General features: G+C 33.7%; 1 protein-coding gene across 3 annotated transcripts in view; it reads left to right on the top strand.

Annotated features, from left to right (window-relative positions):
• PIGN (phosphatidylinositol glycan anchor biosynthesis class N) overlaps window positions 1–14,157 on the top strand; it is a 118,102-nt gene that overhangs the window by 25,894 nt on the left and 78,051 nt on the right. For all 3 annotated transcript variants that reach the window (XM_058557258.1, XM_058557257.1, XM_058557255.1), the window contains 7 exons: window positions 3,853–3,977; window positions 5,056–5,186; window positions 6,125–6,241; window positions 8,627–8,667; window positions 11,503–11,562; window positions 12,828–12,920; window positions 13,601–13,656. In XM_058557258.1, coding sequence (XP_058413241.1) covers window positions 3,853–3,977; window positions 5,056–5,186; window positions 6,125–6,241; window positions 8,627–8,667; window positions 11,503–11,562; window positions 12,828–12,920; window positions 13,601–13,656 — 623 coding nt within the window. The remainder of the gene's footprint in view (window positions 1–3,852; window positions 3,978–5,055; window positions 5,187–6,124; window positions 6,242–8,626; window positions 8,668–11,502; window positions 11,563–12,827; window positions 12,921–13,600; window positions 13,657–14,157) is intronic.

Raw genomic sequence — 14,157 nt, 5'->3', positions numbered from 1 at the left:
TAGTGGAACCATGTGAGATGTGTGAAAATTTTTTGGAAAATGTTGTTCAAATGTAATGCATTTATAATAACATGAAATAGATGATGTTTTTAAAAACATTTGTACTTTAAAGAAAAATGAGATAAGCAAAAACAAATTAGCAAATTAGTCACAATAAAAGATGTTTCTTTAAGAAATAGAGTTTTTTGGACTATTTAGTAGTGACAGTTATCACAGTTTCACCAGGAATACAGTAGAATTTATATTTTCAAAAATTGTGTGAAAATCTCAATTGTGGTTGGATATTGGCTTTCTCCTTTCTACCAATCCATTGTTTCTCATCTCAAATTACAACTCATAATTCATCTGTTGTAAGAAGCATTTACTGATTGACCATTAATGATTTTTCTTTTTACCAGTACTGTCTTTTGAATTGACATTGTGGACTTCTCCACGATATAGTCATTTTTGTTAGTTTGTTTGTAAAGGTGCTCCTCAGTATGTGCCTGCATTTCTCTTTGTATTTTCTTAGCAGAAATTAAGTGCTCAGTACATTCTTTAATAAACCCTATTTCTTTTATCAGGACCTTTTTCCTTGAAATTTTCTTTTTGCATTTAACATATACTTTTGTCAACAGGGAAAACTTGCAAGTTAAATAAATCTCTTTAAGAAAATAATTAACAAATTACTTTGCTAATTATCACTTCTTAATATAATCTACTTATGTTAGCATCTGCTTAAAGGCCCTTGGCTTCTAATTTCATATATAGAGCTAAAAATGCTCCAAAATCATGGATTTGATTCCTTGTAGATGGGCAGGTATAGCTGGTGACTGGCTTGATGTTATGCCTTTTTTCCTTTCTTTATTTCAACACTGCTAGTATTGGTGATATGATAGTGAACCTAAAGAACGATTTGCCTATGACTTCATAAAATATGGTACAGAGATATATATTAATCAAGTAATAACAAAAATATGAAATTATCAACAATGTAAGTTAAGTGGTGTGAAGGAAAAATATAAGGACTAAGAATATATGTTTAGAAAATTCTAATCTAGACTAAACAGTTAGGGGAAGGCTTTCTTGAGAGTTTTGAGATAATCTCTGAAGAAGTATAGGAAACAAAGAAATGGATGGATCTGGATTGCGTGTGGAGAAGAGTATTTCAGACCAACAACATTATGTAAATCTTGGGCTCTGAAGAAAGAGCAAGCATAATGGATTTGAGGAACTGAAAGAAGCGGAGGTTAATGTGGCGGGAACACTGACTGGGAGTAGGTCTGAGATAAGGCTAGAGAGGGAGTCAGGGGTCTCACCTGGACTTTGTGCCCTGGCCAGAGACTCATGCTTAATTCAAGCCAAACGGTTTACACATCCATGCACATTTCTACTTCTTTTTTTTTCAATTGTGGTAAAATACACATAACATAAAATTTGCCGTCTGAGCCATTTTTAAGTGTACAGGTTCAGTAGCGTTAAGTATATTGACATTGTTTGGAGATTTGTAAAAATCTCCAGAACTTTTTTATCTTGCAAAACTGAAATTCTATACCCATTAAATGACAACTTCCTGTTTAACCACTCTCCCAGCCCCTGATAACCACCTACTTTTAGTTTATTTGTGTTTGATGATTCTAGATGCCTCATATAAATGGAATCATACAGTATTTATCTTTTTGTGACTGGCTTATTTCACTTAGCGTGATGTCCTTAGGGTTCATCCAGGCTGAATGTTTGCTTTTTAAAGCTCAGTTCATGCAGCGTCTCCTTTATGAGGTCTTTCAGACTTCCTTTTGCTTTACTCCGCTTGCAGTTCCACTTAGATAACTGTTTTCTGTGTTCCGTTAATACCTCTGTCTTAGTACTTTATTGTGCTATAGCATAGTTGTTGATACATTGGCATATCCCCCTTCAATCCTGTATACATCTTGTTGGCAGAGATACTGACTTTTTCTCATTGTTAACTCTAAATTCCTATCAAGGAATTGTCTGGCACAATAGTACATGTGTTAACTTAGATTAGGTTCAGCTTTGTGTAATAGGAAAAGAAAATGGCTTAAAAATGTACTTCTATCTTGGTAAAGATAATGTCAGAAGTAGGCAGCTCAGGATTAATGCAGTCCAGGATTGCTATAGTGGTTCCACAGTGTCTTTAAGACCCAGTCTCCTAAATTTCTCCTCTCTCCTCAGAGCATAAGTCTTATCTTCAAAGTTGTCTCATGATCCAAGAGATGCTCGAGTTCCAGCCATTATTTCAATATTTTAGGCCAATAGTACAAGAAATCAAAAAGGACCTTCTCTCCTACTAAATTATATTTATTTCAAAGAGCCTTAAGTCCACATAGTCTTTTGACTGGAATGTTTGACTTGTATCTCATTGGCCACAACCACAAAGGCACATCTAACTGCGAGAGAGGATGGAAAATAGGTTGGTTTTGAGGTTGGAGCATTGACATGTCCCATAAATCAGAGGTTTTTACTTTGAGAGAAAAGGAGAATGCATGTTGGAGTAGTCATCTAGCAGCCTCCTGTGATGCATAGTAATTATTTGTTGAGTACAGCAGTGAATGAGTGCCTTTGAATGCAAGGGGGCTGGGAAAAAGCGGAGGCTGATGGGCATAAGTATACTAAGTGTTGGGAAGAAAGAAACTAGGAGTATATTTCACCTCAAGGCAACAGAAATCTAACGGGTTCAGTTCTGCAAGATTAGTATTTCATAGCTTCCCAGATCTGTGTCCGTATATGAATGAGTAGCACTTTTTACATAGCTGATTATTTTTTACCACTCATAGAACAAATTATAAATTTAACTCAAGTTCAGTTGCTAAGATTTTTTGTCTTTTGTCAGCTTTCAATTATATCTTTACAATTCAACTCATTTCTCTTGAAGAAGTTGCTGTTTCTATCTAGATTTAAAATTTTTTAGGGGCTAAGTAGAATGTATATGAAAGTTAGGGAGCAATTTCATGATTTTGAGGAGGATGGTAGTAGGTTACATATTATGTTTTTTTATTCTTGAATATCTAGTTTCTCTAATGGCACCATTTGTATTTTTTAATATTCGTAACAGTGAAGAATTATTTGAAAAAATACTTCAGACTTTTCTTGGAAAGTTAAATATCTCTTGTTGTTAAAGTTAACATCTTGTATAGTTCGAGACATTTGTGTGAGCAATAATTATATATCTTGGTGTAGCCTGTTGACTTATTTAAAATAATTTAAAAGTATTCTCCATAGATACTTACTTACATGCTTATGTGTATATAAGTATAGGGTGAATCCTTTGTTTTAGAAGGGCTTTATGAATCCAGTTTATCATTATGAAATTAATATAATAAACTTTGAACCCTATTTCATTAAGCGGACATTTTTCTTTCACGCAATGTGAAGGACAGATTCTAGTCTCTGGGCAAAGGTAATAATTAGGAGGCTATTCATAATGCTCCAAGTGAGAGATTATGATTGGACTAGACAGGACAACAAGTAGTAGTCCAGCTCTGAAAACATTTAAAAATGATAAAGCATTTCTAAACTGTTGCCTAGTACTGTTTTATTTTTGGTGCTTGTCAAAATATTTCTTCAATCTGCTGCATTTTATTCAGTGTTATGAGATCTTCGTGAAATGAGGACCCCCTTTCTATAACCTTTTTTGGGCCTAATTGTAACACGGAAAATAGCTCACTCATTCATTATTTGAACATAGATCTAATCCGACAACAAGTACTTTGTGTTGGTAGGTTCTAAGGACAAATTTAAACAAAATAAGATAATTTAATTTTATAGTTATGTATAAATTTAATTAAATATTTTCATCAGAATTATTTTTTAAGTAAACGAACTAAATGTTTTTAACTGATTTGTTACATATAGGAATTCTTTCATGCTGCCAGAAACAACCAATCTTTGTTTTCTAAACTAAATGAAGAGAAAATAGTTTTTTTCTTACATTTATTAGGAATAGATACGAATGGACATGCTCACCGACCATCATCGAGGTAATTTTAATGCTGTGTTTAATTTCATGTTTTTGAGAGAAACAGCTGTTCTGTTTGAACTTTAAAGTGTTATGTTTTCTTTGTAATTATCACAACAGAACTTACATTTTAAATAACTCTAAAGTAGAATAAATTCTCAATTATGTGAGATGTAGTATGATATGGTGGCTAAAATCACATGTGCTGTGGCCAGACTGCACATTAATATAAGTAAAATAGATCTTGTACATATGTTCCATATTCTTAATTTATCGAGGCAGAGAAAAAAACTATATACTTTAGAAATATTTTAGTAAATCTTCAAATAAAAAGCATTTTATGGTGCTGTTCCTTATATGTTCCGTTTAATCAGCATTGTATCTAGCAAATAACTGTATGAAGTTTTGTATACCATATTTCAGTAGTACTCCTTATGTAAAACAGCAAATATTTTTCTCACTTTTGCAGACCATGAGAAAGAGGAAGAGTCCATGTTATACTTTTATTCTTTATTTCGAATTTGGTTTAGATAAGTCTAACTGTAACTGTAAAGCCTGTTGGTTAGCTGCCAGTAATCAATACTGCGTGCTCCACATCTTTAACTTGATGCACTGTTTTAAGTGATAGAATTCATACCAAACCAACCTTGTTCAACTCTATGGAGAACTTAAATATAATTTGTTAAATATGTTATATTATATTATCAAACATTCTAAAGGGTAGAAATATTCTACACTTGAAACAGTGATACTTACCTATTGATGTGGCAAAAACAATATAGCTTGCGTTATGAGAGATATGAACTTGAATGTCATCATTATCACGTTTGAGACTTAAAAAGTATTCATTAAAATGTATTTGGTAATTAGTACCCTCCTTTTAAATCATTTATGAAAACTATTTCAGATACTTTTGCTTTTTTAAAAGGAGAAAAAATTATTTTTAACAATCTAAAGAGCTCTGATTTTAAAATACTAAAGATGAAATCTAGAAGTATTTCAGGAGTTACTGACTTTGAATGTAATGAGTTCATGTTGAATAAATTTGATTTCTCCAAATTAATGTAATTTAATTTGCTCTTCTGTTTCTTTTTAAACAGGGAATATAAGGACAATATTAAAATAGTTGATGAGGGAGTAAAAGAAATTGTGTCCATGTTTAAAGATTTTTATGGAAATGATGGGAAAACGGCATTTGTCTTTACTGCTGACCATGGAATGACAGATTGGGGTTAGTCTGTCTTTAAGCATTATGTACTTTATTATTAAAGTAGTGGTAAATGTAGCTTGCAGATATCTTAAAAGGTTGAGGAGGATTAGATGTCTTAGTATCTGCAAAATGTCTAGCACTTAATAATTGTATACTTAAAACGTTAGTGTAAAAAAGACTGATCTTATATAAAGAATCTTTCTTCTAACTATAAAAAGAATATATTCTCATTTAAAATGAGAAATTTGAGAAAAGTGTGGAGAAGAAAACAAAAACTACCTAATATTTTTCTACCTAGAGTTAACCGTAGGTGTTGGTAAAGGGGGTGATGTTAAGGTGGCATTAGCGAGGGACCCAGGACTCCTGAAAATCCACCCTACAGGAGCCTGTCCTCCCTGTGAGATTCCTAAGGCAAACACAATGTGTGCACAGAGAACAAAATAAGGCAAAGATGAGGTTTGAGTCCCCAAATCACAATACAGAATTCCAGAATCCTAGCCCTGTAAAGGGCTTTTGGCTATTCCAGCCAGAGTGGTCTGGAAAAACAGCATCTGGAGACGTTGCCGTCCTCTCCAGGACAGACCTTGCCTCGACTGCTTGCCCCAGACTTGGGTGGTTACTCCCCGAAGGAGCTTTCCCTGTTCTTTTGCCTTCTGTGCTACTCTGGTGGTATCTCTGCCAAGTCTTGTTATTGTTGTTCTTTGTTTAACCACAGTCACTCAACAGACGTTCTGCTTTTTGGGTTTTTTTTTGCCTGTTTGTTGTTGATGCTCTGACTTGCTGCGGGGAATATTTTAAAACTAATTGTCATACAGAGTTGCAAGCATTTGGGAGTGTGGTGGCTAGAATTAGCTATATATGGATTAACTCTTTAACACTAAGTATTTAAAAAAATAAATATTTAGGTATACATTAGTTCTTATATACTTGTCTTATTACTCTTGGTGTCTTATTTGTAGGTGTCCATGGAGCTGGTCATCCTTCAGAGACTTTAACTCCTTTTGTCACTTGGGGAGCTGGAATCAAGTATCCCCAAAAAGTATCAGCTCAGCGATTTAATGATGCATTTTTGAAAGGTATGAACATTTATCTTTATTGTTTTTATAAATATGGCATTTTAAAATAAAACCAAAGTTTAATTTAAAAAAAAAAACACTTTTCAACTTATAGTTTTCACTTTGATATTTGTGTCATTACTATTTCTGTGAATTACTTTTGTGTAGTTCATATTATTTGGTTTATAATATTCAGCTTGAAATATACAGTCTTAGTTATTTGTCTTATGAAAGTTCAAGTATAAATTATACTATTGCTTTTTTTTCACAAGCCTTATTATTGCTGGGATTTAGATTAAACCCTTGAGTCAAATCTTACCTGAAAAGATTATCAATCAGATAAATCACACATTTGTCACAATTGATGTTTCGCAACTGGGCAGATTTTTCCCTGTCTCTGATACTTTTGAAGGCTGTCTATGGTGCCCAAGCTTCCCTTGTTTCTCAATCCATAAAGAAAAGGAATTCCTTTTTCCTGGAGCTCTGCTTATTTTGTAAGGTAAGGTTTTTTTCAGAGTTCCAAAGGTTTTACTAACTGGACAAAACAAATTCCTCTCAAATGCCTTACTCTGGATTAATTGCATCAGACTCATCCAAAGCACTTGTTAAAAATACAGATTAAAAAAATATAGATTTCCAGACCTTGTAACTAGACATTTTGATTCCATGAGTCTGGATGAGGCCTAGAAATTTTTTTTAAACCTTCTCTAGGGATTTGGACTCACAGCCATGTTTAGGTATTTCTGTCATAAAAGACTCTTTTTGGTTTGTATAATAAAATTCTGTTAGACTCTTTCTTTTTTGAATTTATTTTTTTATTGAGGTATAATTCTTGTATCATAAAATTCATGTTTTAAAAGTGTACAATACCTTGTTTTTTAGTATATTCACAAGATTGTGCAATCATTTCTACTATCTAATTACAAAATATTTCATCACTCCCCCCTCCCCTGCAAAAAAACACCTTTATCCATTAGCAGTCACTCCTTATTCTTTCCTCTCCCCATCATCTGGTAACCATTAATCTACCTTTGTGTGGATTTGCCTATTCTGGACATTTCATATAAATGGACTCATTCACTGGATGGTCTTTTGTGTCTGGCTTCTTCCACTTGGCATAACATTTTCAGGCTTCATCTACATTGTAGCATGTATCAGTAGTGTATTTGTTATAGCTGAATAATATTCAGTTGTATTTATATACCATATTTTATTTATTCAGTCATCTTCTGGACATTCAAGTTGTTTCCATATTTTGGCTATTATGATAATGCTGCTATGAAGATTTGTGTAAAAGTTTTGTGTGGACATATGTTTTCATTTCTCTGGTAGATACCGAGGAGAGGAATAAATGGGTCATATGTAACTCTGTTTAGTTTTTTGCAGACTGCCAAACTGTTTTCCAAAGCAGCTGCACCATTTTGTATTCCTATGCTCTGTGATAAAAGGATGAGATTGTGTCTAAATAGAAGCTAGATTAAACAATATGTTTGTACTTAAATAGAATTTTATTTTAGCATTTGTTTTCTCAGTAAATTAATATTTTAGAATCATATGACTTTAAGAATCATTACAGAAATAATGTATTTTTTCTCATAGGAATATTAAGGATTGTAAGTTATAGAGAAGGGGAATGTGCATTATTTCCTCAAGGGATTAATGTGAATTTTTAGTAACTGACTAGTAGAAGCAGGAACATATTTTTAAACTTTATTAGCTTATTAAAGGAAATTTCATCATAAAAATATCTTAGAACGTTTTTGGTAATATATCTTAAAGTCATTAACTCAAGACATGGTCTGTCATAATCATTTGTTTTGATTACTGTGTATTGAAATTTCTGAATTTATTTGTAGCAAGATATAGGAATGAGGTTATCTTTGAAGGCCATTTTAATAGTAGCTCACTATACTATTTTAACTTTGGAATTAATGGCAATAGGAGCATCACAGCTATGATTTTAAGTATTTTACAAGGAACTGCCATTACAGAAAAAAGAAAAGCTTAGATGGACTAATAGGCTATCGGTAGCCATAATACCTCTGTACAGGATTGTAATTAGTTGTGGTCATGCTGGCAGTTGTTATCACTGTGCCTTTTACTTCCATCTTTCCTTCCTTAGCCTTTGGATGTTTTGAAACAATTATGTCCAATTGAGCATTTTGAAAGTTTAATAAATCATCACAGAAAACACCAAATATTTACTTTTCAGTTATTCTTTTAAAATTCTAGTTTTAAAAGTATATAGCTCTGCCTTTTTAAACACCCTTTTTGTTCATATTTGGCTTAAAATACACTTTTCCAATACTTTTGTTTTTCATTAAGCAATGACCACTCATGATAATGAAATGATTTATTCTTTTTAAAATCTTAACATCAGCTCTTGTGTCTAATTGTATTTTTCAGAATGGAAATTGGAGACCTGGAAGAGGCAAGATATCCATCAGGTATTCATTTCAATTTAATCACGTTTGAATTTAATTTTAACTCCTGTAAGAAGTTTAGACCAAAAAAATCTGAAAAAAAAGTATTAATAGTAATGATGATAAAGGATTTTTCAACACATTTCGGTCACTAAGGAAAATCTTTTTAGTGCAAATGTTTTAACCCAACTAATCTTTCTTTTAGCAAAATAAAAAAAGCCTCAGGTAAAACTAAAAGAAGAAGACTCCCTCAAAATAACACTGGCTAATTAAAGAATTATTATGTAAATTGAAATTTGCATGCCTGTTAAATTTCTGTGTTTTCTTGTCATGGTTGCCTTGCTTAGTTGCTCTATGCACAGATGTAATAAAACCCCATTACGGGTTTCTTTCCTGTAGCATGTCAGTTACTGTTTCTTTTTTGATTAACACATATTTTATCTTAAATTCTACCCAGGATCCTTACAAATGCAATGGGAAAAAAGTGACAAGAGTGTACTCAGCTAGAAACCTTATATTACATGAAAATGCATGGCTAACCTAATCAAGCTAGACTAGTAACATTATGTGTAAATGTGAAGCACAGAATTTTCTTTGTTGAGGCTATGCTATGTAAACAGCCATTTTCACTATTTGTAGAAGGCATGGCATCATTGGTATGTGGCCTGCAAAGTGGCAGGAATATTTTACCTTCTCCAGGTCACCTCACAAGCTGACATTTCTTAGTGTGGTGGATAAACCAAGGTCTAGAATCTCGTTTTCAGGCCTGTGGTTGCAGAAGCCTGTTCTTTCTCAGCATATTAAGAATGGTCTCTTCTCTCAGGATGGATGCATATTACCCAAATAAATGAAAATGTATAAAATCAGAATAGCAATTTATTAATTTGCAATAGAAATTGCTGTCATGGGGATAGGAATAACTTGAAGGCCTAAAACAAGAACATGTTTTACTTCTAGCCAGACTGGATTATAATCAAAAACTGAATATAGATTCGGCTATTGCTCCCTGAATACTCCTACTTCAGATCTACATTAGATGAGAATTTCTTTTTTCATTCCTTCCACCAGCATTGTTATGTGTCTGCAGTGTGTTAAACATTGTGCAAACATTAACATTAATATTAAAACTTTAAAACATCAACATTAAACATTGTATAAGGGGTATAATGGTGAATAAAAGTAGACACAATCCCTGCCCTGGGCAGCTTATAGTGTAGGAGTGAGAACAGATAATAATCAAATTATCATACAAATAAATGTAAAATTATAGCTGTGAGAGGTACTACAAAAGAGGCCTGTGACGCCATGAGAGCATAGAGTGGATGTATCTGGTGGACTGTGTGGTCAGCAAAGGCTTCCTGAGAAGTTGAGGGTTGAGCTGAAATTGAAGAATCAGTAGGAGATACCAGGCCAAGGCAGTAGGAGGAGGGCTTTCCAGGCAGACAGAGCAACATGTGGACAGAGCTCTGGTAAGGGGGTACACGGGATAGTAAAGAATCTTGAAGAAAGGTGGTGTTCCAAGCAACAGATACTGTAGTGTGGTATGAGGCAGAAGAAGGTAGGCACTAGACCACGAATGGCCTAATGGGCCTTATGAGCTTAATCCTAAAGCTTAGGGAAGCCCTTGAAGTGTTTGAAGGCTGGAGAGTGACATGATCTGACTTATTGTGAAAGGATTTATCTGGCTGCAGCATGGAGAACAGATTAGAGGAGGCCAACAGTAGATTCTGGGGGAAGGGGAGAGGCAATTAAGAGGCTATTGGAGTTTTCCGGTTTTCTGTGGGATGTACTTAGATGGAAAAAGTGAGAAGGGTTGAGAGCCTGGGAGCAAACTCCAGCTTTAAATGGGGGACTAGAGAAGGTATCTGGACAGGAGCCACAGTGAGATTGAAGATACTCAGTGGAGTGTGATTGAGTGTCAAGAGAGGGAGTAGTCTACACAGTGTGGCTGAGAGGTCACGTAATTATAATAACCACAACAGCATTTGTCACCACTCTTTATTGTAGGATTATTATGTGCCAGGTTCCTTATAAATTTAATCTCATTTAATCATGCCATAACTCTGTAAGGGAGAAACTTTTATTTATTTTTTAACTGATAAGGAAACTGAGGCATTGGAAAGGTTAAATAACCTGCCCAAGGTCTCAGAGATTGCAAGCAAGGGCATTCTAACATCCAGGCACTTTACTGCCTGAAAAATTACAAGGGCTAATATAAAAGCTGTCAATTAGATTTAGAAAAATGGAGGTTATTAGGTCTCGTAGGAAAAGTGGTCTCTGGGAAGATAAAGGGTCAAAGCAAATGAGAGTGGGTGGAGGAGGGATGGGGAGATGAGGAAACGGAGACAGAAAGCATGAACAGCTCTTCTGGGAGAGGGTCCAAAATGGTGTTTGGGACCTTTTGTCTAAAGAGCCTCTTGTTTGGCTGATATCTTTTCTAGACTTCACTAGCTGGCCAAACCTCTTTCTGATACATACCTTCTTCAGTTAATATATACATCTCTCCAGTTAGAATCTGCTGTTGCTATTTGTTTTCTGTCTAGTTAAGGCATCCTTTTCATAGTACTGAAAAACTGTTACATAAAGTGGTCAAGTTCTTAGTTACTAGGATAAGTTTTTGTTTTAGTGTGTTTTACCTGTGGGGATCTAAATGATTTCTTTTCAAATTTATTTTTCCATAAGTTGATATACCTCTAGCAAAGGACAGTTTTAGAGATCACTGTCTGGTGTGTATTAAATAAATGTTTGAAAGTAATGGATTATAACAAATATCTCAGTTATATTCCAAAATACAGTTGCATTAAATTATTTTATGTTGATGTCTGTAGACTTCTTAAAATTGAACTTTTCTGTTTGTAGGCTGATATTGCACCATTGATGGCTTCTCTTATTGGAGTTCCCTTTCCCCTTAATTCAGTGGTAAGGAATAAAATTTTCTTATCAACTCTCAGAATAAAAAAAATTATTATACAGTAAAATTTACTTTTTATGTGTTTCTGGATAATCTTTGATTATATTTAAAACTGTATTTTCCTTTATATTTATTTCTAAATATGTAATACCTCATAATTTTGTGTGGATTCTAGTCTGCAACATGGAGCCCAAGCCTAATAGCTTTTCTTTAAAATTTTTTATTTTCTAAAATGTATACAGTTTTATATCTTTGTATTTTAGTTATGTGGTGAAAATATATAAATAATTTTTACTGCAAGCAGCAGAAATGAATCCATTTAAAGGGAATTTATTAAGAAGGTATTGGTGATTTGCTGAATCAAAGGGGTGTTCAAAAACCAGGCTTGGAAATGAACAGGAACCAAGAGAGCTCCAGAGACTTGGAAGAAAGAACCAAATCTTGGTCCCGTGGCAGGGCCGGTCTGCTCAAGGCACTGACACTAGGGGAGAGCAGCATTAAATCTGTTGTACTTCTGTGCCTTGACTCTCAAGAGTCAAATTCCAGTGCTTACGGTTTCAGTGGGTGTAGCCTGGGTTACTTGTCTCCCCTTCAGTAAGGGAAGGCAGGGCCGCATTAGAGACCCACTGTGCTATATCCCACGGGGGAGATTTCTCAATGCAGAATGGTAATGCTGTTAAGAGTGGGAACTGGATGCTGAAAATGCAAAACACAAACAAACAAATCCATTCCACCACAGCCATTCTTATTAGCTCTTCAAATCAAACTTTAAAATAATGTCATCTATCTCAGGACTCTGAGTAATATGACCCCTGTAGTCATAAGTGTATGTGTGTGTATATACCTGAAACAGAAGTTTCACAAAACAATCCTTACTCTCACTATGCACAGTATGTGCGTAGTGCATATTTCTTATTATATGTTTTTTTTCCTTTGAAGTGTGCTGGCTGTGGCCCACCATAGTGAGTTTTTGTGTGTGTGTGAAGCACTTAGTTCCTTAGTGCCTAGCACATAGTAGTCTTTCAATAAACGTTAGATTTTATTGAACTTAATTCATCTCTTTTGCTTTACTTATTTTATTATATCTACTTCGTGAGAAAAGTTATACAACGTTTTTCAGTTATGGTTTTAAGAAAGATTTTTTTGTTTAATTATTCCAGTAATTTGTCCATATGTCTTGTCTTTATTGCTTCCTTTTTAAGTCTGTTTTGTCTTATGAGGATAGCCTGAGCTTTGTTAATACTAATATTAAAGCAATGTTTATTTTTTACAGGGAATCCTTCCTTTGGGTTATCTTAACAACACCGATCTCTTCAAAGCAGAGAGCATGTTTACAAATGCACTACAGGTTCTGGAACAGTTCAAGGTAAAGCAAGACACACACAAAACTGGGCACTACTACAATTTTAAAATTGAATCTATTAAGTGAAAAGATTTGATTTTGTGTTTTAAGAAATGATTTCCTATAATTTATTATCTTTAAATTTTGTGTATTTGACTAGTGTCATGAAGTTTCACATTTCTGAATGTGAATTCAGGTTCCATGAATCACTTTGAGGAGTGTCCCTAATTGTGAGACTACCACATATGCTTATGAAGACTACAAACCAAGTCTTTATCGATTGGAATTTGCCCCACAGAAGTAATATTACAGATTGCGACATTTCTTGTCATTACATGCACATTATTATATACGTTAAGAACTTAAAAAGGTGACCATTTAACTGAACCTTCCTATTATTCTTAATACTGTTAATGCAGCTTGGTTTATTTTGTTTTCTAAGAGTTAAAGAAGTACAGTTTAATTACATTACAGTATGTTATTTTGCAGGCTTGATATACTTAATTCTCAGCTTATTGTGATAGTATGATAAAGTTAAATTTTTCTTTAAATATTTTGAAATAATATAGTAACACAAAATTGCATTTATTTTCAAAGTAGTTAACCATCCCTGAAGAACCATTTTAATAGATGTTTATATTTCAAAATGAAATTAGTTAATTTTTTCTCATTTATAATATAATATTTTCATACTTGGTTCCCAGGTGAAAATGACTCAGAAAAAAGAAGTTACCTTATCATTTTTGTTTAAACCATTTAAGTAAGTCTCTTATATTTGCTATTAACTTGTAGAAATGACTTATTCAATGAGTTTGCATGCTAATGGGATAGATGAGTTACTTAGAAACTTTGTCATTTTTGTGTACATTAATGCAAATTCCAAAATGAAAGCTTCTTCTATTGTTTTTGTAAATAATGAGCTAGATGCTAGATACCTTTGAATGGCTGGTAGAGGAGATATAGGGGTTATGGGAAACATTAAGGAGATAAATGTTCAGCAGGGATTGACTGGGAAGGTGTAGGGGCTCTTGGTTTGGTTGACTGGGAAGACGCTGGTACCAATATGGCTTATAGAAAGAAAGAAAGAAAGAAAAAGAAGAGCTGGTTTGAGAGACAAGAATGAATGTTACTGAGTGTAACTTACATTTGAAGATATCAATTAATTAGTTAGAAATAGGAACTTGGATCTCAAGGTGGAGATGAGAGTTGTTTATGAAGATTTGGAACCATCAGCATAAAGATGGTGATGGAAACGGTCACA

Source organism: Diceros bicornis, chromosome 16, assembly GCF_020826845.1.
Source record: "Diceros bicornis minor isolate mBicDic1 chromosome 16, mDicBic1.mat.cur, whole genome shotgun sequence".
NCBI lineage: Eukaryota > Metazoa > Chordata > Mammalia > Perissodactyla > Rhinocerotidae > Diceros > Diceros bicornis.
Note: the sequence above shows the minus strand (reverse complement) of the source record. Positions and strands in the feature narration are given on the sequence as shown.